Source organism: Notamacropus eugenii, chromosome 2, assembly GCF_028372415.1.
Source record: "Notamacropus eugenii isolate mMacEug1 chromosome 2, mMacEug1.pri_v2, whole genome shotgun sequence".
In the NCBI taxonomy this organism is placed as follows: Eukaryota; Metazoa; Chordata; class Mammalia; order Diprotodontia; family Macropodidae; genus Notamacropus; species Notamacropus eugenii.
Genome location: NC_092873.1, coordinates 237,429,495 through 237,454,120, shown reverse-complemented (window position 1 = coordinate 237,454,120; position 24,626 = coordinate 237,429,495). Strand labels below are relative to the sequence as shown.

Genomic DNA, 24,626 nt, shown 5'->3' with positions numbered 1-24,626 from the left:
TCTCATCTCATTCTCTTCTAGACCTTCTACAGTCTGAATTTCAACCTCATTATAACACTCAGCTGTCAAAGTAATCTTCCTAAAGTGCAGGTTTGACCTAATCAGTAAACTCCTGTTACTTCCTATTACTGCCCTCTCTTATTCTGATCAAATATCAAATCCTGTTTGGCTTTTATAGTCCTGCACAACATGACCCTTTCCTACCTTTCTGCTTTTTTTATGCTTTACTTCCCTCCATATAAAATGAGATATAGTTGACACTGTCCTCTTTGCTTTCCTTTACACATGGCACTCCATCTCCTTACCTCTTGCCTTTTTACTTATGGTCTACTATACCTGGAATGCTCTCCCTCCTCACCTGTATTTCCGATCTTTCCTGATCTCAGCCCCTCCCCTCTACTTCCACCCCATTCCCTGAGATTACCTCACATTTATACTGTTTATATCTTAAATATGTCTAGTTGTTGCATGTTGTCTCCTCCACTAGAATATAAACATGGTTCCTTGAAATTAAGAACTATATTTTTGCCTTTCTCAGTAGCCTAGTGCCTAGCACAGTTACCTGGAACAGAGTAAGCACTTAAGCTTGTTGATCTATTGACTAAAATAAAATAAGCAAAGCTATTCTTCACCTCTGCCTCGTTCCCTTCAAGGATCCACTCAAGTACCACTTTCTACATCAAGTCTTTCCTGATGGTCCATCTCCCTACAGATAATGTCTTTCCTCAAAAGAAATGGGAAAAAAACAGTTTAGCAAAACTAATAGCAAAACCCCTATGGCTATCAATATTGTAAAATTCTGTATTGATAGTCTCTGCCATGAAGAAAAAGAGGTCATTTTTCAGTTCTTCTCTGAGGGTAGGCATGGTTAAGTATAATTATGCGGTGTTCAGTTTCATTTTTTGTTCATTCCACTTTGTTTATTCTTCTATTTTCTCTTATATTATTGTCATTGTTTGAATTCTTCCTCTGTTTCAGCTTACTTTGCTTTGCATCAGTTAATAATAGCTCACATTGTGTAGTACACTGAGATTTGCAAATTACTTTACATATATAAGATCACATGATCCTCAGCAGTCATGTAATTGGTATGTTGTATGATTGGTAGAAGTAGGTGTTGTGATTGTTAACCCCCATTTTACAGATGAGGTAACTGACACTGAATTAAATGATTTATTTGCATTAGGTTACATAGCTGGCATAGTTGTTATTATAAATTTCAAACTAGAAGGGGCATGAGAGACTCATTAGCACTGTGACCCAGGGAAGATTATGTTGGAAAAAAATAAAAAGAAATCTAATAATGGATAGTGTTTTTTCCATTGTTTCTGAAATGATTGTGTAAGTTTTCATATTGTCACCAAAAACCAAACCAAATCATAATAAAAGCCATTAGCTTTTCTGGTTGCCATAGCACACTTTTAGCTTAATGAGGTCTTTTAAAGACATCCTATCTAGCCACATTTCCCCATCTTATACTTGTTAAATAGATTTTTGAAATCTAAGCATAAGATTTTACGTTTACCCCTATTATATATATTTCATCCTAATAGGTTTGGTGAAGTGTTTTAGCCTGACAAGATCTTTTTTCCTTTTGAATATTTACTTGCTCATTCAGTATATTAATAACCATCATTCCTGGCCTTGAATCGTTGGCAAATTTGCTAGAAATGTTATCTGAGCCTTGGCTCTAGAATGTAGTGTGTATATAGGGACAGTTTGGCTTGAATGTGAGGGCATAGAATTTTAAGCTACAGATTCCTATCTTCCCTTTAAATTGTATCTTTTTGTTTGAAATTGTACATAATACTCCCTTCCACACATCCTGTAGTCTTACCATACTGGCCTATTTGAGTTTTTCACGTGCTATGCTCCATCTCTAGGCTTCATGACTTTGCTCTATACCCCATTCTTCCCCTTCCCCATATTCTTGCTGGTCACCTCTGCCTCTTAGAATCCCCTACTTCATTTAAGCCTCAGATCAAATGCTTTAGGAGTCCTTTCCCAGTACCCCCAGCAGCTTTTGTGGTCCCCTCTAAGGTACTTTGTATTTATTCTGATCTGTATATATGCATGTGTGTATATGTGCATATACATATATGTATGTATGCATATGTATAAATACTTATATGTATATATTGAGGGGATACGGGTGTGTACACACACATACACCTGTTGTCTCTCCTTTTACAAAATGTAAGCTCCTAATCTTCCTAAGCTCCTTAAACAAGCATTTGGTTTGCTTTTTCTTTTGATCCCTATTGTTTAGCACAGTACCTAGCTATTAACAATAAAAAATAAGTCATAAATGATTGTCTACTGGTTTTTTTTTTTTGCTGCATCTAGATTTTAGGAGAGCAATAAGATCATTCGCAGCTTTCCTCTCCCCTATCAGGAACTCTACGATTCAGTGCCCACTTCTCCCATCTAAATTCCTATCATTTCCACTTTGACTACTGGTTTCTTCTTCATGGTGAAAATGAGATCTGGTTTAGCAAATTCTCGTTGATTCCGCTATCTCTTAAAAGATGAAGTTATCATTAAAGAAGATTAGAGAAAGAGCTCCTTGAGCTCTTTTCATCCACATAATTCAAGTCTTGCATAACTTCAGTAATAATGCCACTATACCAACCTATGCTCTGTTTTTTGAATTCATCATAATTTGTGGGGGAGGAAGTTGGGGCTAAGTGACTTGCCCAGGGTTACACAGCTAAGTGTCAAGTATCTGAAGGAAGATTTGAACTCAGGTACTCCTGACTCCAGGGCCAGTGCTCTATCCACTGCACCACCTAGCTGCCCCATTCATCATTTTCTTCTGTCTATGAAGTCTGTGCTGTACGCTGTCCATGAAGTCTGTGCTGTACTCTGATAACAATAATGATTTTCAGATGTTCTCTACTATGATTGATCCTCTGGTTTTCAGTACTTTAGTATATCTTCATAATATTCAGTACTATTCCATTCCTGACCCCCTTGACCTATTGTGTTCCTTCTAAATAAGGAAGTAATGACTACCATCTCATCAAATCTTAATGCCACATGAGATCAAATTTATCTCCAATACTCCTTGTTTGTAACCCATAGTTTGTGGATTTGCATTTAAACATCTTAAGCTATGTGCTGTATTACCGATTCCTCACTTGAATTTTATCTCATACCTTCTGAATTTGTACCTATTTTATGGTAGATATGTGTAGGCAGTTTTCTCCCTCTCCCATATCAGTTTGAAACTCTTTTGATTAGTTTGCAAGCCATTAGGCCATCATAGATATATACCCATATGAATCTCTCTCTCTTTCCCCCTATATATGTGTGTGTATATACATATGTGTATATATTAATGGTTTGTAAGTATTTAACTATAAACAGAAGACAGGAAGTAAATAGCCACTCACAATAATTATACTTTTAGATCTTAAATATAACCATTTAGTTAACAATAAGACAAAAGAAATAACATTACCACCACTGGTACTCACATATTAAAGCGAATGTAGTAATAATACATACATTACAATCTCATATATAAACTTGGGTCACTCTCCCACCTGTACATCCATTAGCTTAGGGGAAGAGAGTATATATACTTACAAGAACCTAGCTGTGAAGCACATGATGGAGGAAGACCAGTATGCTCAGGAGAACTAGCTAGGGACTGCTAGCTTTGGTTTCAGTGGTCCATTCAAGAACATCTGCACCCCTATGAAGTCTCTTCCCTGCTAACAGCTTCTCTGCTAGTCCTTACTGTTCTTGTCTGGGCACTTTTTCTAGTGTCAAACTGATGTAGCCTTTACAAGCTCTTTTAGTTTATAGTTGCCTTTAAATGAGTGTTAGAAAAGTCTTACACTATTGACTTGGTTAATAGTTTCCTTTAAGCCTGAGAATTGCAAACCTCATCAAGCTGACTCTCTCTGGCACATAAAGATAAACCAAGCTATTCACTCACCAGGATGTTGTGCTGCTGTCTAATCAAATGGTAGCAAATAGCTCACAGAAAAACAGTTCCGGTTGACTCTCAGATCAAGGCACACAATTCTAGCATCTGTACTATCTAATTAAACCTCCTGCATAACTCTTTTCCCTTTTCAGCTTCTTTGTCATAAACTAGAGTGGGTGAGTGAAAAACAAGAAGTATTTACTTGAGGTTTCACCTCTTCTAAGCTCTAGGTGTCACAGAAAGGAAATAATTGACTCTTTATTCAGCCCATCAGAAACTAAGAGCATAAACGTTCTTGTCAGTTGACTATTCTCCATGGTGGTTTCTTCAAACAGCTCCTACAAAACTGTACTTTTGATCCTCTGCTGAGTCTTCATATTCTGCCAGGTTCTAGAGTCTGTTCACACTAGCCTTAGCTTCCTTTACTCTCAGTGGCTTAAATCAAAGTCTCCTGGAACTCTTTGACTCACTTTCAATTTTTTTCTTTTAATTTATTATATTTTTAATTTATGGAATAAAACAAGCATTTCCATAACATAGTACATTTGCATGTGAAACTATAAATCTGCTACGCACAACTTGCTATTCCTTTCAAATATACAACAAAATTGTCATGTTAGTTTCTTTTTTTCCCTTTTTCTTCTTCCCTTCCTCCCACCCTATAGATACCTACCATTAGATACACGTGTGTGTGTGTGTGTGTGTGTGTGTGTGTGTGTGTGTGTAAAATTATTCTCTATATACTTGTATTTATCAATTCTTTCTCTGGATGCAGATGGTATCTTCGGATGTCCTTTCAGTTAATTTGGGTATTTATAATAGAATAATTTATTGACTCAAAGTCATTCTTAAAACAATATTGCTATTAATATATACAATGTTCTCTTGGTTCTGTTCATTTCTCTCTTCATTATTTGGAGAGCAATCTGGAATTATGCCCAAAGAGTTATTGAACTACCTATCCCTTTGACCCAGAGATGATTAAGGAAAAGGAAAGGAACCTATATGTTCTAAAACTTTTATAGTAACTAGTTTCGTGGTGACAAAGAACTGAAAATTGTAGGGATGTCCATTGATTGACCGAACAAGTTGTGGTATATGATTGTGATGGAATATTACTGTACTATAAGAAATGATGACCTCAGTAATTTTAGAAGAATGCAGAAAGACCTGCATGAAATAATGAAGAACAAAATGAACAGAACCTTTTGCTTTTGAGGTAACAGCTCATTAAATTTCCCCTGTCAAATAAATAGTCCATATTTAGCTATCAGTTGGTCTTCAAAATTGTTATATCATTTCTCATTTTTAAACTTTTACCATAGTCTTAAAATAATTACACATAAAAGATCCAAGGGACCACAATGTCCTGCAAATCTGGATATTTTATCAGTTTTCAGCATGGTCCCACATCTCATTCTGAGCCCTTGTTGTTCCAGCTTTCATCTTGATTAATGAGGCAAAGCTCAAGAAAAAGAATTAGAAGAGTTTATTGAGAATACTATGTTGATGGGCAGATAACTGGAGATCAGCAAGGGTTTCAAAATGGGGCCAGCTTTTATTGATAACTTTCATAATGAGATAAAGACAATTAAGATAGGTCCATGCCATGGGCCATTGCATTTCAGCTCTTCCCCAATTGCCTGTATGTGCTGACAGGTAGGGATACGTGCTGGATAGCAGGTTGTACAAAAGCTGCAGACTGTGTGTTGCCTCCCCCGATACTGATTGATAAGCAGGGCTAGGAATAATGGGTTACAGGACATCATAACTTTCAGTATAGGCACTGTAGGGTCAAATCTAGATACCAAAGTTCGACGGAAATAACAAAAACTTAATGAAGTTCAACAAATAGCAATCACCAATGAAGTTCAACAGATAGCAATTACCCAGAGTATTCTTGTGTAGGTAGTCCACATGAGACTATGATTAAGGGGTCTACATGTCATGGAGATGGGCTTTTATATATAGGGGTAAAGAAGCAAGGGACTTTTCCAAGTGGCTTTAGGCTGTCCCATGGGTATCAGAAAGACATACAATTAAAACATTTCATGTTTTGGGGGAGAGGTTGCCATATCTGTTAGTAAGAAAGACCCTGAAGTAGATAAGGAACAGGGACAAGATGGAAGGATTTTACACAATGGACTCACTTTACTTACTCACTTAAATGTTGAGTCCTACAGCACTTAAGTGTTAGTTGATTTCTTTTTAGGCCTCATTTTTTAATACTTTTTAAGTCTCATTCCTTGCCTCTTTCCTTACCTATCTATCCCTTCTAAGAGGAAGATAAGGTTTTGGATTTTTGTTTAGTTTTTATAAATTTAATATTGGGTTAGGAGAAGATTTTGAATGCCTTTGAAGACTGAAATGAAATATTTTGACAACTAAAATTGTTGTTATTTGTTTGTTTGTCTGTTTTAGTTTTAAGTGATGAGAAAAGGAATGGCCCATTACCAAAAACAAGCTTTTCACAAGTCTTTGAGAAAATTGCCTTTCACAACAATTTGTTCTTATATGGTAGGGATTGTATTATTTTAATCAAAATGATTTGCCTTCCACAACAATTTGTTCTTATTTGGTAGGGATTGTATTATTTTAATCAAAATGATTTGGCTAAATGTATATATTAAAACCCATTTAACTTCTAAAAAATATTTACCATATTAGTTATAGTTTATATATTTGCTAGTAGTGCTTGCGGATTTTTAAAAAGCCTCTTGCTTTGTTTATTCCAACAGAAGCTAGGTTATGAGCATGGATGAGTTCTTTATCTGACAGCATATTTGTGACCTAAACCTTTTGGTGGAATGAGACTATTATTACTTATTATATTTGTTTTCTAGGTTTTGTGTTGCTCACCTAAGAAAGCTTCAGAATGAGTAGTCGGCGGAAGCGTGCTCCTCCAGTCAGGGTGGATGAGGACAAGCAGCAACAACTCCGTTGGAATATGCATGAAGACCGAAAAAATGAAGTGATTATCCTTGATGATGATGATGATGAGCCTATCCCAGGCCCAAGTTCCTCATCTATTCCTTTAATTATTTTAGATGATGATAGTCCAGAGGAAGAAGAACACAAGACCAAAAGAAGATGTTCAAAGTCAGTGAGTTCATTAACAGATGAAGAGGAAACTGCCTGTATTTTGCCATCTTTATTTGTAAAATTAAATGTTGTCATTTCTCCTTATCACCCAACTAATTCTTGGAAAGCATTTTTAGGTGAGCTAACGCTCCAGCTTCTTGCTGAGGAGATTTTAATTGAAAATTTTCATGAAAGAAAGTTTACTTTAATGACAGCAGATTCAAGGGATCAGTTGCAGATCTCTGTTCATCCAAAGTGTAAAGAGGTGGAAGACCAACAAAAAGGACTTGATGAGCCTGACACTGTTTCTGAAAAGAGTATTTTGGTGGAATCATCCTTCAGTAGTGAAATGTTAGAAGATCTGAGGTGGCTGCAAAAGAAGAGAATAGTAGAACTTTACCACAGACCTGAAGGGATTCAAACCATCAAGGTGCTCAATAATGGTGGCTTACTTTAATTTATCTTAACTTAGCAATAAGTTTTTATGGGTTAAAAAAGATATGAAAACCTTGCATAAACTTCTGCATATTTCGCAGAATGTTATTGCTGGGAAGGACCTTAGAGATAGTCTCTAGTCAAGACCCTTATTTTACAGATGAAGAAAGTGAAGCACACAAAGTTAAGAGACTTAATTTCTTAAGGTAACATAGAGAAATAACAGGTCAATAAATATTTATTAAGCAGCTGCTATGTTCCAGGCACTGTACTAAGCTCTGGGGATACAAAAAGAAGCAAAAGACAGGTCCAGCTGTAGGAGAGAGAACAGGCACATATGTACAAAGAAATCTGTATATAATATAAATGGGAACTAGTTAAGTGAGAGAAGAGGCAGTAGAATTAAGAGTGGTTGTGATAGGCTACCTGTACAGCAGATGAGAGTTTAGTTGGGAACTTGAAGGAAACCAGAGAAGCCAGAGGGCAGATGAGGAGTAGGAGCATTCCGGACAGAGAGGACAGCTAGAGAGAATGCAGAGCATTCAAATCTAGAATCCAGTTTTCCTGATCTCTAATTCATTGTTCTTTCTACCTTATCAAACTGTCTATAGAAGCATTCACCCTCTTGAAATCTAATATATTTAGGATTTTTTGGTAGTTTTAAAGATTTATGGGATATTTTGACCAAGCTTCAAGTTTTCTTGGGGCTCTTCAAAAGAAGAGTATTATAAAAATCCAACTTTCTAACAAGAAGCATGCACAAATGTTAGGATAGATCCTATTTATTTTTTAAAACAGAAAGTACTAAAATGGTGTTCATAATCTATTAATCATTCTTTAGCTTCTAAAAATACAAGAATTTATTCCTATAACAGGAGTTTGTCTTCTGTGGATTTTAGTTTTTGAAAACCTTTTTTACTTACTAATTTTAAAAGTAACGTTTTACTTATGGCTTATAAACATTTATGAGGCAAATTAGTGGCTCTTTGCTTTGTCATTCATTCTACTGAGTTTAGTTTTCTCTTGTTATTATGGTGATGGCTCATATTTTAATATAACATTTTACGGTATACAGAGTACTTTGCCCAAAACAACCTGGTAAGATAGCGTATATATTATTATCCCCATTTACAGCTGAGGAATTTGAGCCTAAAAGATTACTTAACTTCCCCAAAGTCATATGGCTATTGAGTATTAGAGCAATACTTAAAATCTTAACTCTTATTTCCTACAATGTAGCCTCTCATAATTATTGCAACATATTTACAAGAGTATTTTCATCTTCTTATATTTCTCCATATGTATACTTTGAGAAGAAAGTTAAGAAAGATGTTTTCCTTGCATTAATTACCATATCTCTTACCTCATTTTTTTCTCATTTGGAAAAGTAATCCAAAGTGTTTGTCAAGCATTTTTTCTTTCATGGTCAGACAGTTTTGATTTAAAGAAGCAACAAGCTGGCTGGGATAGAGAGAAGAATTAACCAGTACTTCTTTGTCTCCTTTTGCTGACATTTTTCATTTTTCTTTGTGAGCCTTTCTGGCCTAGTTAATCAATGTAAAGGCACAGTTCTTGTTTAAAAAGCCTGAAGTCAGACAGTCACTCCAAGTGAGTAATCAGGATCATTAATCAGTGAAAGGTCATAAACATGATAATGAGGTTCTGGGTTGGAGGAGAGGCAGCAAATGAGATCAATTACTTTGAAAATAAAGAGAAGAAAAAATTCTCTATTTCAGGTATTATTATTATTGCAATATTATTACAATTACTATTACCAGTAAAAAAAATAAAATGCCCAAAGACTTTAAATAGTAGCACCTAATAATACTTCCCACTGCTTCTAACCCAGATTAGATAGATCCCTGAATGGTAAGTCAGCTGGCTTCTATAGGAGTCTAACATGCATATTTCTTTTCCTTCCACCCCCATTGATGGTGATGCAAACTTGTTCACATCCCATTGTACTAACCTTCTGTATTAAATGTTGTTCAGTCAGTTTAGTCATGTCTGATGTTTTGTGACCCCATTTGAAGTTTTCTTGGCAAAGATAGTGGAATTATTTGCCATTTCCTTCTCCAGCTCATTTACAGGCTTAAATGACTTACCCAAGGTCATGCAACTAGTGAGTGCCTGAAACTAGATTTGAACTCATGAAGATGAGTCTTCCTTACTCCAGGCTCAGCATTTTACCCACTATGCCACCTAGCTGCCCTTCTGTAATAAATAGTGATATTGAAATGAGACTACAGCCGCCTCCTTTTTTCTTTTAGACCAAAGATGCATAGGTCCCAAAATAAATTATTGAAAGAAAAGCAAATCCTAAATTTCCTCTTCATTTTTTTGTATATTTCCCCTGCAGTTACCAAAAGATGAAATAGTAGCCTTGATTCAAAATTGAGAAATTGCTGAAAGAAAAAAGTTAGGAATTTTAATTACTTTTTCACTTATTTCTGTGTAATTCTGAATGAGTCATCCTTTAGTAAATGGATATGAGCTTTGTTGTTGTGTTGAGAGCTTTAGAGATTAATGAAAAGTTCTAAGACCCTAGATAGATTTATGTTTCCCTGTTATCCCTTGTTTCCCATTTTAGTGGAAAAATATCTATGTATATGTACATTGATACTTACTGTAAAAAGAATATAGTACATATTAGCATATATATAATAGGTACTATATCTAACATTATTGTAAAAGGAGGTGTTGCAATTTTCATCGAAAAATGATTAAAAAGAACACTCATGTTCATCAAATACATTTTCTTCTTTTGTCATAATGTCCTTTTAAATATTGGTAAATTAAACTTTTTATATTATTGGTGAATATGTTTCTGTAGGTTGGAATATATCTCTTGGAATCTGGCTTAGCCAAGCCTGATTTTCTCAGTGATGGAAGTGGAAGAATAAAAAAGGCCAATCAGCTGATCCAGAAACTAATGGAAAAGTTTTACAACTTTATAATTCCAGGTAATTTCCATCTAAAAGTCCTATATTTGAACTATTACTTCTTGCCAACATTTTAGTTTTATAAGAACTATGCCAAGCAAAACTAAGAGTAGTAGTTTAATAACTAACTATACTGAATCACTTTAGACAAAATTAATAATAATAGATGACCACATTGAAATCACTTACATTATATTTGTTAGTAATATTTGATTACTAGAGAGTAGTGTGGAAATAAGAAGAATGGTAGAGACTGGTTTGTGACCCCTCATTTAAATCTAAACTTTAGTTATAAAGCACTTTCAGGGTAATAGAAATTTTTTCAGTGTTAACTAGTCCACCTTTTGTTTTAATCAGTTGTGAGTGAGGCATTTTACTAGGTGCTGGAGGAACAAATAGAACAAATGAAATTGTTCTTTGTCTGAAGGAGCTTGCATTCTATAAGGGGATACAACAAGTACATACATACATATATGTGTACACACACAAAGTCTCAAATAAGTACAAGCTAATTAGACAGAGATGACACTCCTAAGCAATTGAGAGGGATTTGGCTTAGGAAAAGTGTATAAAAGTTGGTTCTTGACCTGCGTCTTGGACTTCTGCGAGGCAGAGGTGAGGAAAGAGTGCATTCCACACAATGGCATGGAGATGGGTGATGGAGTACCATGTATGAGGAACAAGGAAAAGGCCACTTTGGCTGGGCCATGAAGATCAGAAAGAAGAGTGATGTATAATAAGACTGGAGAGAGAAATTGGATCCAGGTTGTGAAGGACTTTAAAAGTCAAAGGGAATTACATCTGATCCTTGAGGCAACAGGGAATCACGAGTTTTAAAGGCAATAAAGAGTTATAGGTGTAAAAGTGACATAGTCAAGTCTATACCTAAAGAAAATCACTTCGCAGGGGCAGAGGCAAGATGGCAGAGTAGAAAGATGCACCTACTCTAGCTCTTACCCCACAGCGCATAAAATACCTGTAAAAAATGAATCTAAGCAAATTCTAGAGCAGCAGAAGCCACAAAATGACAGAGTGGAAGAGATTTCGAGCCCAAGGCAGCCTGGAAAAGGAAAGGTCTATCGCATGGGGCACGGAGCGCAGTGTAGTCCATGGAGCCCAGCCCAGCTTTGGCCACACAGCACCAGCAGGAAGAGGACTGGAGCAGGCCTCAGGGGTGGAATCCCGGCAGCAGTTCTCAGATTCCTCAACCCACAAACACCAAAGATAGCTTCAGAGGTCAGTGAGAAAGCTTTTCCACCTGGGTGAGAAGGGAGCAGGGTCCTCTCCTAGCCCCAGCTTCAGGCAGTGGTGGTGGCAGCAGCAGCATCCATTTTCGGAGCCTTCGGCCTAAAGCTTCTGGAGGAATTGAGCCGCTGATCTGGGTCTCAGCCCTGAATGGTGACCATGGGGTGAGGAAGAGCGCTGACTGGAGCTGGTGGAGGCTCTGGAAAGGGAATTCTACTTGCAGATCCTGGGCAGAAAAGCTTTGGTAGCTCCAAGACCAGAGTGCAGGCCCTTGATTGTGCCACACTGGAGGAACTGAGAACTCACAGGTCCCCAGAGTGTATCCCCGTGTTGACAAAGGACTCAAAAGTCAAGTAACTGGCTGGGAAAATGCCCAAAAAAGAAAAAAATAAGACTATGGAAGGTTACTTTCTTGGTGAACAGGTATTTTCTTCCATCCTTTTGGATAAGGAAGAACGATGCATACCATCAGAGGAAGACATCAAAGTCAAGGCTTCTGCATCCAAAACCTCCAAAATAAATATGCAGTGGTCTCAGGCCATGGAAGAGTTCAAAAAGAATGTTGAAAATAAAGTAAGAGAGATGGAGGAAAAATTGGGAAGAGAAATGAGAGCAATAAAAGAAAATCATGAAAAACTAGTCAGCAGGAGACCCAGAAAAAATGCTGAAGAAAATAGCACCTTTAAAAATAGACTAACTCAAATGTCCAGGGATACAGTGTTGTTTGGTGGAGGTCTAGATTCACTGATAGCATACAGATGGAAAGAGTAAAAGGAAAAGGTGCAGAATGAAGGCTTGTGTTCATTATGGGAGGGGAGTCCTGTAGGGCAAAATGAAAAGATTGGGAAGACTTGGAGGAAGAGTGGGACATAGGTGTGGTAGGATTGAAGAAGATGGATACGAGAGAACAAGAGATGGATGTTGGGGATAATTGACTTCCAGATAACTAGTAATTAAGCAGTACCAGACTAGGAGCAATAATAGGTAGTAGGAATTTGCTAGCAGTGCATATAACAATCTGTGGTAGATGAATTATTCTGTTCCCAGTCTTCATGGAGTGATGTTGCAGGACAAAGCCAAGGGACTCTGGACCTTAGTCACAGCCTGATTCTCCTGGTAGAACTAGCTGTGTTATAGGGGTAGAGAGTGCTATCTCTAAGACACGGACTTGTAAGATTATAAATTTGACATCCTTGCACTGTATTTGCAGCTTAGACAAGGGCCAAGGAATAAGCATTTATATAGTACTTAGTATGTGCTAAGTACTGTGCTGTGTTTTTTACAAATATTATTTCCTTATGACCGTAGTCTGTACCTGGTTTAACTTAATCCAATGGTTATTTCTAAGCCCAGTATTGTTGCCATGTCCTGCTTCTCCTTTCATTGCTGCATACTGTATACATTTACTTCTTTTTTAAAAAAAAAAGTATTTTATGAATTTTTATTATCATTTATTATCTTCCCTTCCCACTGCCCCCCACTGAACAAAATTTTTTAAAAAGAATAAGAAAACCTTCATAACATGATAGTTCAGCAAATAAATTCCCACATTGGCTTTGTCCAAAAATGTGTGTCCCATCCTGCATTTAAAATCTATTACCTCCGTAATAAGAGTTGCATGTTTCGTCTTTAGTTTTCTGGACCAGAAGTGTCAAATTGGTGTATGCAGCCCCGGATGAAAACAACTGGAAATGTTTAACAAAATAAATAAAAATACAGTACAATAATGATAATGTTAACGTGATTTTCTAAGTCAGTATGTCACCTCCAAGTATCCTTTTCTCTTCAGGTTTAACACTCTTGACTCTGCATTTATGTTTTTATCATTGCATTGATCAGAGTTCTAAAGACTTTTAAAATTATTTTTCTTTATAATGTCGTATAAAAATTGTTCTCCTAATTATGTTCACTTTACTCTTGATAGTTAATAGAGTTCTTCCCCATCTCCTATGAAACTATCCATTTCATCATTTCTTATGGCACAGTAATAATTCACTACATTCATATATCATAATCTGTTTAGATGTTCACAATAGGTAGTCACTCCCACAGTTCCAGCTTTTGGCTACCATGGAAAGAGCTGCTTTCAATATTTTTGTCCATATATGTTCTTTTCCTCTGATCACTTTGATGTAGGCCTTACCAGTGGTATTGCTTGGTCAAAGGGTATATGCATAGTTTAGTAACTTGGTGGGGAAGTTCCAAATTGCTTTCCCTAATGTCTTAACCAATTAACAATCTCCAGTGATGAATTTGTGAGCCTTTTTTCCTGCAGTCCCTCCAACATTTGCCATTTTTGCTTCTGAGTGATATAAGATAGAACCTCAGAATTATTTTAATTTGCATTTCTTCAATTATTAGTAATTTGGAACATTTTTTCATATACTTGTTGATAACTAGGATTTATTCATTTTAAAACTTCCTATTCATATAATTTTATCATTTATGTATTGGAGAATGACTCTTACCTTTTCAAATTTGAATAATTTCCTTTTAAAACTTGACTAGGAAATCTTTATTGGAAAAACTTGTTGCAAAGTTTTTTTCCCCTAATTATCTATTTCCTTACCAATCTTTACTGTATTGATTTTGTTTATTCAAAACCTTTTTAATTTTACATAGCCAAAATGGCCCATTTTATCTTGTCTGATCTTTTCTATTGCTTGTTTTGCCCTGTTGCTTCTATTGCTAAGAGTTGAACTTCAGTTGTAATATTTTCTGCCATAATCATAAAATATTAAATAATATATAAATTTGTCCATATCAGGAAAAGGTCAGGAACTGGAAGATGTATTATAGTCATTTATGGTTAGGACCTTTTCCCTTTTGCTAGACCTCCAGCTCTGTGAAAGCCAGGCTAATGTTCCATCAACATTTGGAAACTCCCCAGCACCTAGTATTGATTAATGCTACCTTATGTGGGGTAATGGTAGAAAAGTCCTGTTTACATTCTGAAGTTGTGTAGTAAGAAGATATAATGATGAAAAATCTCATTAGAATATAGGTATGTCACAGATGTGCTAAAAGTACTGTGAGTTCTTATTCCCATCTTTTAAAAATAAATCAGATTTTAATGAATGCTTCCTTTTCGGTTTGCACAGATATTTTGGAGGAGGATGAAGAAGAGTCTGATAGTGAGCTGGAGAGACAGAACATTGAGGAGCTATATGACTTTGTGAGACATACACACCAACAAGAGGCTCAGCACCTACAAGAAGATGTGCAGCACCCTGCACTGATCCCTGTCCTGAGGCCATACCAAAGTGAGGCTGTTAATTGGATGCTGCTACGAGAAAATTTCAGAAACTCTCCTGCCAGTGGCAAGTATAAGATACTTAAAATGAAGGCACATAGCAATCTTAGTGCTCTTGGAAGGGATGAGGGGAGCAGGGAGGGTAATGAGAGAATTGGTTACCAAGCAGGGTGTTAGAAGGTAAAGAATGAAACAGAAGGGCTTATGCACAAAATTTGTTTTTAAGGAATTCCTTGGAAATTTAGGTAATCAGTATCATTCATGTATGATTAGGGCTTAATTTGTAAAATATATCACAGTGATTCTTCTTCCTGTACCATATTAAAGTGTCTTGATCCAGTTTAAGAGGCAAGAAATCCAGTCACTAGTGGGTTAGTTCCTCTAGGAATGGCTTTCAAAAACCTGATGAGAGATGGTAAAGAATACTGTGACTTCCCTGTAAAAAGAAGGAGCTAGATTAGATTATTCATCTCAATGGGCCTTTCTAGCTCCAAAATCCTATGTTTTAAATAATATTTTCTTGGTGAGGTAGAGAAAAGGGAAGATGTCATTGGTTTTGTATAATATTCCCCAATAAATACTATCTGCCTTCCTTGGCCTTGTTCTTTTGGGCAATTTCCCATTCATTATTCAGGGACTACTTATTCTCAAAAAGGCAGGGAATTTCCAGAAATTGCTCTTCCGTGTAGCCCGTCCCTTTATCTCCTTCCTTAGCTAAAAGTATTTTTTGACTTCTCTTATTTTCTTTCATAACTTTTTAAAATCTTCTCTGCTCCTACACCTTCTCATTTCCATTATACTTCATTTGTATGTGCATTGTATTTCTCCAATAGATTATAACATCCTCTAGGTCAGGGGAGTGTGTCAGTTTAACTTTTGGAATATCTAGCTTGTAGCACAGTACCATGCACATTGTAGATAATAAATGTTTGCTAAATTTAGTGGAATTTTAAGTTATGTGTTAGAAAATAAATAAATTACACATGAGACCATCCCCTAAATTGTCATGTTCTACTTCGCTATTGTGTTTTTCTTCAGATACATTTATTTTACTTTTAGGTTAAGCTAGGAACAGTAGTGGTCAGTAAAAAGATATATGATGGTAGATCTTATTAAAAGAAAATGCCATATTTTAATTTAATTTAATATTTGGAATGAGGCCAAATCTCTTCTGCCTGTGTTTGTGGAAAAGGTATGGTCTTATTTTGGGAGAAGCATAATTTGTTTTGAGAAGCACTGAGACCTAAGGATAGGAGAGCTGCAATCTCTGTTCAGTGTTTAATCATAAAATTATTTTTGAGGATTTTGAGAAAATCTTGCCTCTTTGGGAGGGTGGGATTCCAATCAATGATTTCATTTGTGTTGAGATTTCTTGGTATGGAAACTCTGTATCTGTGTAGATCAGCAACTCTTTCGTAATTTATAGACTTACATACTGCCTTGTAACACTCGGAAGTTAAAGCCTTGCCCATTTTCACAGTTAATAGGTTTCAGAAGGGGGGGAGGAGTCAAGATGGTGGAGTAGAAAGATACACATATGCTAGCTCCAAACCCACAGCCCATAAAATACCTGTAAAGAAGAACCCCCAACAAAATATGGAGCAGCAGAAGCCACGCAACACACAACAAAGGAGTGGAGGAGATTTCTGTTCCAGAGAGGCCTGAAAAACTGACAGGAAAGGTCCCTCATGCACCGGACCTGGAGCAGAGCCCAGCCCCACCTTGGCCTCGAGGCACTGAGAGGAGCAGATCCAAGCAGGCTTCAGGGAAGGAATCGCCAGTGGCAGCACAGGTCCCTCCACCCACAGGTGCCAGAGGTCAGTGAGATGGGCTTTTCGGTTTGCCTGAGAGGGGATCGGGGTGTCTCCGTAGCTCAGGCCCCCTTAGGAGGCAGCAGCAGACTGGGACTCCCAGGGCAGGCATTGTTGAAGGATCCATTGTTGAAGGTCTCCGCATAAACCCCCTGAGGGAACTGAGCCCTGAGTGGCAGCCCTGCCCCCATCTGAGCACCTGAACTTAATCTCACACTGAATAGCAGCCCCACCCAAAGCCCTGAGGCTGGGAAGCAGTATTTAAATCTCAGACCCCAAGCACTGGCTGGGCAGATCTGGAGGCGAGGTGGGTGTGGAGAGGACACTCAGAATTCAAGTAACCAGCTGGGAAAATGCCCAGAAAAGGGGAAAAAAAATAAGACCATAGAAGGTTACTTTCTTGGTGAACAGATATCTCCTCCCATCCTTTCTGATGAGGAAGAACAATGCTTACCATCAGGGAAAGACACAGAAGTCAAGGCTTCTGTATCCCAGACATCCAAAATAAATATTCAATGGGCTCAGGCCATGGAAGAGCTCAAAAAGGATTTTCAAAATCAAGTAAGAGAGGTGGAGCAAAAACTGGGAAGAGAAATGAGAGAGATGCAAGAAAAGCATGAAAAGCAGGTCAACACCTTGCTAAAGGAGACCCCAAAAAATGCTGAAGAAAATAACACCTTGAAAAATAGGCTAACTCAATTGGCAAAAGAGGTTCAAAAAGCCAATGAGGAGAAGAATGCTTTCAAAAGCAGAATTAACCAAATGGAAAAGGAGGTTCAAAAGCTCACTGAAGAAAATAGTTCTTTAAAAATTAGAATGGAGCAGATGGAGGCTAATGACTTTATGAGAAAGCAAGAAATCACAAAACAAAACCAAAAGAATGAAAAAATGGAAGATGATGTGAAATATCTCATTGGAAAAACAACTGACCTGGAAAATAGATCCAGGAGGAACAATTTAAAAATTATGCGACTGCCTGAAAACCATGATCAAAAAAAGAGCCTAGACATCATCTTTTATGAAATTATCAAGGAAAACTGCCCTGATATTCTAGAACCAGAGGGCAAAATAAGTATTCAAGGAATCCACCGATCACTGCCTGAAAGAGATCCAAAAAGAGAAACTCCTGGGAACATTGTGGCCAAATTCCAGAGTTCCCTGGTCAGGGAGAAAATATTGCAAGCAGCTAGAAAGAAACAATTCAAGTATTGTGGAAATACAATCAGGATAACAGAAAATCTAGCAGCTTCTACATTAAGGGATCGAAGGGCATGGAATATGATATTCCAGAAGTCAAAGGAACTAGGACTAAAACTCAGAATCACCTACCCAGCAAAACTGAGTATAATACTTCAGGGGAAAAAATGATCTTTCAATGAAATAGAGAACTTTCAAGCATTCTTGATGAAAAGACCAGAACTGAAAAGAAAATTTGACTTTCAAACACAAGAATGAAGAGAAGCATGAAAAGGTAAACAGCAAAGGGAAGTCATAAGGGACTTACTAAAGTTGAACTGTTTACATTCCTACATGGAAAGACAATATTTGTAACTCTTGAAACTTTTCAGTATCTGGGTAGTTGGTGGGATTACACACACACACACACACACACACACACACACACACACACACACACAGATAGAGAGCACAGAGTGAATTGAATAGGATAGGATCATATCTTTAAAAAAATGAAATTAAGCGGTGAGAGAGAAATATATTGGGAGGAGAAAGGGAGAAATGGAATGGGGCAAATTATCTCTCATAAAAGAGGCAAGCAAAAGACTTTTTAGTGGAAGGAAAAAGAGGGGAGGTGAGAGAAAAACATGAAGTTTACTCTCACCACATTCGACTAAAGGAAGGAATAAAATGCACACTCATTTTGGTATGAAAACCTATCTTACAATACAGGAAAGTGGGGGATAAGGGGATAAGCAGGGTGGGGGGGATGATGGAAGGGAGGGCAATGGGAGGAGGGAGCAATTTGAAGTCAACACTCTTGGGGAGGGGTGGGATCAAAAGAGAGAATAGAAGCAATGGGGGGCAGGATAGGACGGAGGGTAATATAGTTAGTCTTACACAACACGACAACATGACTATTATGGAAGTCATTTGCAAAACTACACAGATATGGCCTATATTGAATTGCTTGCCTTCCCAAAGGGAATGGGTGGGGAGAGAGGGATGAAGGGAAGTTGGAACTCAAAGTTTTAGGAACAACTGTCAAGTACTGTTCTTGCCACTAGGAAATAAGAAATATAGGTAATGGAGTATAGAAAGTTATCTGGCCCTACAGGACAAAAGAGAAGATGGGGACAAGGGAAGGGAGGGATGATAGAAGAGAGGGCAGATTGGTGATAGGGCAATCAGAATGCTTGGTGTTTTGGGGTGGGGGGAAGTGGACAAATGGGGAGAAAATTTGGAACCCAAAATTTTGTGAAAATGAATGTTAAAAGTTAAATAAATAAATTTTAAAAAAATAGGTTTCAGAAGTAGAACTTGAACTTGGGTTTTCCTGATTCCAAAGTAGACCCCTTTATACTATATTCCCCTGCACCTTGCTCAATAAATGTTTTTAAAATTATGCATACCAATTTCCTCTTTCAGATCACTTCCTATCATGTTATGAAGCATTCTTGTCATCTTTCTTTCGCCTTTTTTACCTAGAAAATATTTCTAGTAAGACAAGCTAAATGGGAATTATTGGTAGAAATAAACAGAAGGGGTTCTTGTACGCTGTCTCAGTGTTGGCATGAAATTTTAAGGGACCTAGGATAGTATCCTGGTGTAGACATGGATTCATTTACCAGTCAAGCATCTTAACCTTTTTGAGTCTCAGTTATCTGTAAAGAAAGTATCAGTCAATAAGCAAGCATTTAAAGTGTCCGTAGCAAGCATGTGCTAGGGGTTGGGGATAAAAGGAAAAAAGTCTCTTTTGTTCTTTGGTGAGGCGGTGGGGGAATTCATAGAAGTGAATACAAAATATGGAACATTAAATACAAATCATTTTGAGGGAAGGCAGTAGCAATTGAGGAAATTAAGAAAGGCCTCCTGTGGGAGATGGTATTTGGGCTGATCTTGGCTGGAAGTAAAGGATTTTAAGAGGTGAGAAAGGAGTGCCTTCCAGGGAAGGAGAAGCAGCACTTCTGGGGCTGAGGGGTAAGGAAGAGCAAGCAGGCTAGCCTGGCTGAGGAAGGGCAGTCAGGGGTAATAAGCTCGAGTCACAGAAGGATCCTAAGGGGTTATATACCATGTGTGTGAAAGGCTTTGAAAAATTGTAAAGCACTATTTAAATGCAAGGTATTATCATTGGGAGGAAAACAAGAGAGAAAATGTTCTTATGGCTCTTTTCTTCTTTAGAAAATACTTTACATTTCTTATGGAGAGAGGTCATTACGACAGAAGGGATGAAATTCTACTATAATCCATTTACAGGCTGGTAAGGCAATTTTATATTTGTAAATATGCTGCTTCCCTTTCCCACAACCCATATTCCCATGTATATATCCATACTGAAAGCCTACAGAAGAGATTTGTTGAGAACCTCACTATCTATAACATTGCCTAATGAAAGAATATTTAGTGAAAATCTTGCTAAAAGCTTTTACTCGTAGGATAAATACAGAATAAATAGCATTTGTCCCTTTTCATTTAGCGAATGCCAGATATTGGATTCAAGATAATATAAAGAATTAGAGTGAGCATAATTTGAGACTGAGTGTCACCGTGTTCATTGTGGATCAGTTATTTTATTTTTTTTAATTCAGGTATACCTCTGTGCTAAAAGGTTTTTGGTAATCACTGGGAAATATTTGATGATTTAATAACTGAATGACTACTGTTCTTTATCTTTTCTTTTCAGAGATTATTTTGAAGGTCACAGTAAAGAGGAGATGGGCATTTTTCTTATTTTAACCATAGGGAAGAAAAATTATAATCACCAGCATAATTTATTGTTTCCTATTGCAGGATTAGTTGGTATTATAACTTAGTTGCCTTTTTTGATTGAATATCATAGTTTCTGTGTTTAGATTTCTAGAACTCTTAAATACTTTCACTTTTTACATAGTAACATAGCCTCAAGAATCTTCCATTTTAATGCATTTCTTCCTGTTTTCTTTAGAGTAGTTACCAGTATGATTTTTATTTGAATTACTTTGACATAATTTTTGTTTTGTTTGACTTTTCCTTTAGCATCATCCGTGAATACCCAAATGCTGGGCCACAGTGGCCTGGTGGCATCTTAGCAGATGAGATGGGTCTGGGGAAAACAGTGGAGGTTTTGGCTCTGATTCTTTCACACACTCGACAAGATGTCAAACAGGATGTTCTAACACTGCCTGAGGTAGGATGACCATAGAAGGCTTAGGGAAGTAAGGGACTTATTATGTTCAAGAAAAGCAACATGTCCTGAATGCTTGTTTTGACACAGAAGTCAAAGCTTTTAATATTTTGTGGAACTGAAGATAGTTAACCTGGAAGGATTAGATCTTTTTGTGAATTAAGCTAATTGCCACCAGTACTGGCCAACGGAAATGTACCCTTTTTCATTTCTGCCTTAGGATAGCAATAAAAAACATCTTTGCTTCAGTATTGACTGTAATCTGCTACCTGCAAGATTGTTACTACTTTTCTTATTATTTCCAGAAGCCTTCCTGAAGTTACAACATAAATTACTTGTAAGGGGACTTAATGAAGCGATGTGACAGACTTAAGAATCTGAATTGAAAGGGACTTTAAGAGATCATGTGATCCAACCCGTACCTGAACCCTTTACATTTATCTAGAATACCTTAGTAAACAGTATGCTTAAGAGTTGAACTTTTTTGAGTGGATTATGTATTCTTAGGCCATTGCTCTCTACCAAAATTGACTTTTCCTCAACCTCTGAAAAATTCAAATTTAGAATTTATTTGCAAAAGAAACCCAATTTGAGATTGGCAAACCCAAAGTTTTATATGATACCTAAAATTTCAATTCTTTAGTATAGCATTTAGAACCTTCTACCAGCTGCCATCTTAGTTTTCCAAACTTATTTCCTAAAATCTACTCCCAGAACAGAGGACTGTTGGCTGTTTATAAAAGCCATCCCATGTACCTGTAATACCCTTTCTCCACTGTCAAAATCCTTCTCTTTGTTCAAGGCCCAGCCCAGGTGCCAACTTGTCCTTGAAGATTTTTCTGATCCCCATAGTGGAACTTTCACCTTAAATTTTTTTAATGCATTTCTTCTAAATTTCTCTTTTGCCTTTCTCACCATCTACTTTGTATCATATTTATTTGTTTACATCTTACCTCCTCATTAGATTATAAGCATCCTGGTGCAGTAGAAAGAGCACTGGGACTTGGAATCAGGAAGACCTGGGTTCAAATCCTGCCTTAGACACTTACTAGTTGTGTCACTGAGCAAGTCACTTAACCAGTCTCAGCCTCATTTTGCTTCTCTGTAAAATGTGGAAAATAATAGCATGTGCCACACAGGGTTGTTGTGTGGCTCTAATGAGATAAAGTATGTGAAATACTTTAGAGAAATATGTAAATGTCAGTTTTTATTATTACTAACTCCTTGAAGGCAAGAACTGTTTTCTTCCTCATTGTATACTAAGCACAGTGCCTCTCATGTAGAAAATGATTAGTAAATATTTGTTGAATTAAGTTTAAATAAAAAATCTATATTTTACAGACCACCTAATGCCTTATCCCAAACAGTTATTTCAAAGATCACCTGGGGGACCCTGATCTGAATGCATGATTGGCTTAGTCCACCCTCTCCTTACTGAGTAAACCATTCAAGGCATATTGGTAGTGCCCTCTTTATTTGCAAAGGGACATTTCCTTTAATTTCTTATAATTAAGTGAATATTGTTGATGTCTTTTCACTTGCTTATTGAAAAAATATTGGTCTGTAATTAGATAGTTAAAGTATAACGGACAAATGTGATGTAGTTTTATTAGCTGCATTCCATTTGAAGATCATAATGCATGCCTGTCTTTAGCCAAGCCTCATATGAGTATGTGTTCTTGATCACCAGTAGAAGTGAATGAGAAAATGTGAATAGATCTGTTTAGTTCTATCACTCCTACTTAGAAAAATATAACTCAGCAAAATATAGCAGTAACCTTTTGTTGGTAGAGAAAGGGAAATTTTTATTGTTTTTTTAATTGATTATTGTGATACCATTATACATTTAATGGGTGAAGTTGACAATCACTATACTGCATTATATGAAATAACTGTTTGTATTCATATCATAGGATTAGAGCTGGAAAGGGACCTTGGAGATCATCCAGGAATGGGAAACATGTGGCCTTCTAGGTCCTTGGGTGTAGCCCTTTGACTATGTCCAAGTTTTACAGAACAAATCCTGTTATTAAGGGGATTTGTTCTGTGAAGTTTGGATTCAGTTAAAGGGACGTACATGAAGACCTAGAGGGCCAAATGAGGCCTCAAGGCTACAGGTTCCTTACCCACTTCTAGTCCAACCCCTCATTTTGCAGAGAACCAGAGATGTTAAGAAGTAATTTGCCCCAATGTCACAGCAGGTAGTAAGTGCCGAGGCAGAAAATGAACCCAGGTCATCCTTTGCCTCTAAAAGCAATGCTTTTCCATCCCATCATGCAAATGTACAAGGTTCATTATTTTTGAGTATTTAAAATATCATTAAGAAAGGGAATAGCTAGACTCCGAACTTTGGGTAGGATAAAAAAAGTCCAGTTTGTGTGTAAGTACATACATATTAATTCCTTTCATAGTGTATATCATATATTGTGTATCTCCTTATAATCTGATAGCTTATATCCAAATTTAAAGCTTAATATTAATAAGCAGTCTGTAATGATGAACCTGAAAGTCCAATGGGTGACTGCTGAATATTGTTCATATCAGGGAAAACTGGTAAATTACTTCATACCTCCACAACCTGTTGAAGGAAGCAAAAAGAAGAAACTTAAGGTGGTGGAGTTTCAATCTAAGGAAAAAGTACAGTACCCCAGTAAGTATTTGTAACTATATTTTTAAATACTTATATTTCTGATGTTTGTTATAATTCTTGGAAACCTTCCAATAGAGACACTTTATGTTTGTTGATGCCTTTCTTGTAGTCTTCGAAAACACCTTTGGTAATTCTTCTGATTTAATATAGTTCTTAAGGTTATTAATTTCCTCTTCATCCAATTAATGTTTTGGCAAAGTTTACTATGTTTGATTTTTTCTAGTTTTTAAAGTTTATTTTGAAAACTTTTTTATCATATTAGAATACTATGTATATTTCATATTTAAATGTAAAGCTAATGTTGTGGTAACTAGTATCAAATCATATGGAGAGTCACAGACTTCAAGATCCCTAGTTTAACATGAGTAGCATTTATGTCTTTACAATTTAGCATTATGATGATGAATTCCATATTATTGACAGCTTAGTTTTCTTTACAAGTTCTGTATTTTTTAAAGTGTTTAGTGTATAACCAATCATCAACAAACCATCCAAATAAAATATTTAATCAGACATGAAACTGATAAACTGCAAACTATTTATAGGTTACTAAAATGAAGAAAGGCTAATTAACTTTAATAAAATAAAAATATTGGTATCTTATTTTCTTCTGTGTCCTTCCTGTCTTTTTTCTCCTATATTTTTATCAAAGTTAGATTTTTTAAAATAAAAGTTGTAGTCATATGTTCTGATTTTTTGTCTTTACTATTTCAGTTCATATAAACGTCGTCAGATTTCTTCATATTCTTCCCATTTGTCATTTCTGATAACCAAAATTTGATTCAGTTGATTATCATCATTCATTACATTAATGTGCCACAATCTTTTCAGTCATTTCCTAATCATTGAATATAGAAGTCATTTCAGTTACTGATGAAAGTACTTTAAATAATTTTGTACACTTGTTGGTGAGCATTTTTGCAATAAACCCTT

At 36.5% G+C, this 24,626-nt stretch overlaps 1 protein-coding gene across 3 annotated transcripts in view; it reads left to right on the top strand.

Annotated features, from left to right (window-relative positions):
- Positions 1-24,626, top strand: part of SHPRH (SNF2 histone linker PHD RING helicase) — a 124,149-nt gene that overhangs the window by 7,307 nt on the left and 92,216 nt on the right. For 2 of the 3 annotated variants that reach the window (XM_072643640.1, XM_072643638.1), the window contains exons 2-7: positions 6,781-7,448; positions 10,287-10,416; positions 14,742-14,960; positions 20,062-20,140; positions 20,896-21,046; positions 23,588-23,693. In XM_072643640.1, the coding sequence (XP_072499741.1) occupies positions 6,813-7,448; positions 10,287-10,416; positions 14,742-14,960; positions 20,062-20,140; positions 20,896-21,046; positions 23,588-23,693 (1,321 nt within the window). In that variant the 5' untranslated portion in view covers positions 6,781-6,812. Of the gene's footprint in view, positions 1-4,711; positions 6,455-6,780; positions 7,449-10,286; positions 10,417-14,741; positions 14,961-20,061; positions 20,141-20,895; positions 21,047-23,587; positions 23,694-24,626 lie in introns of those variants that run through there. The other variant, XM_072643639.1, reaches the window with a different exon arrangement.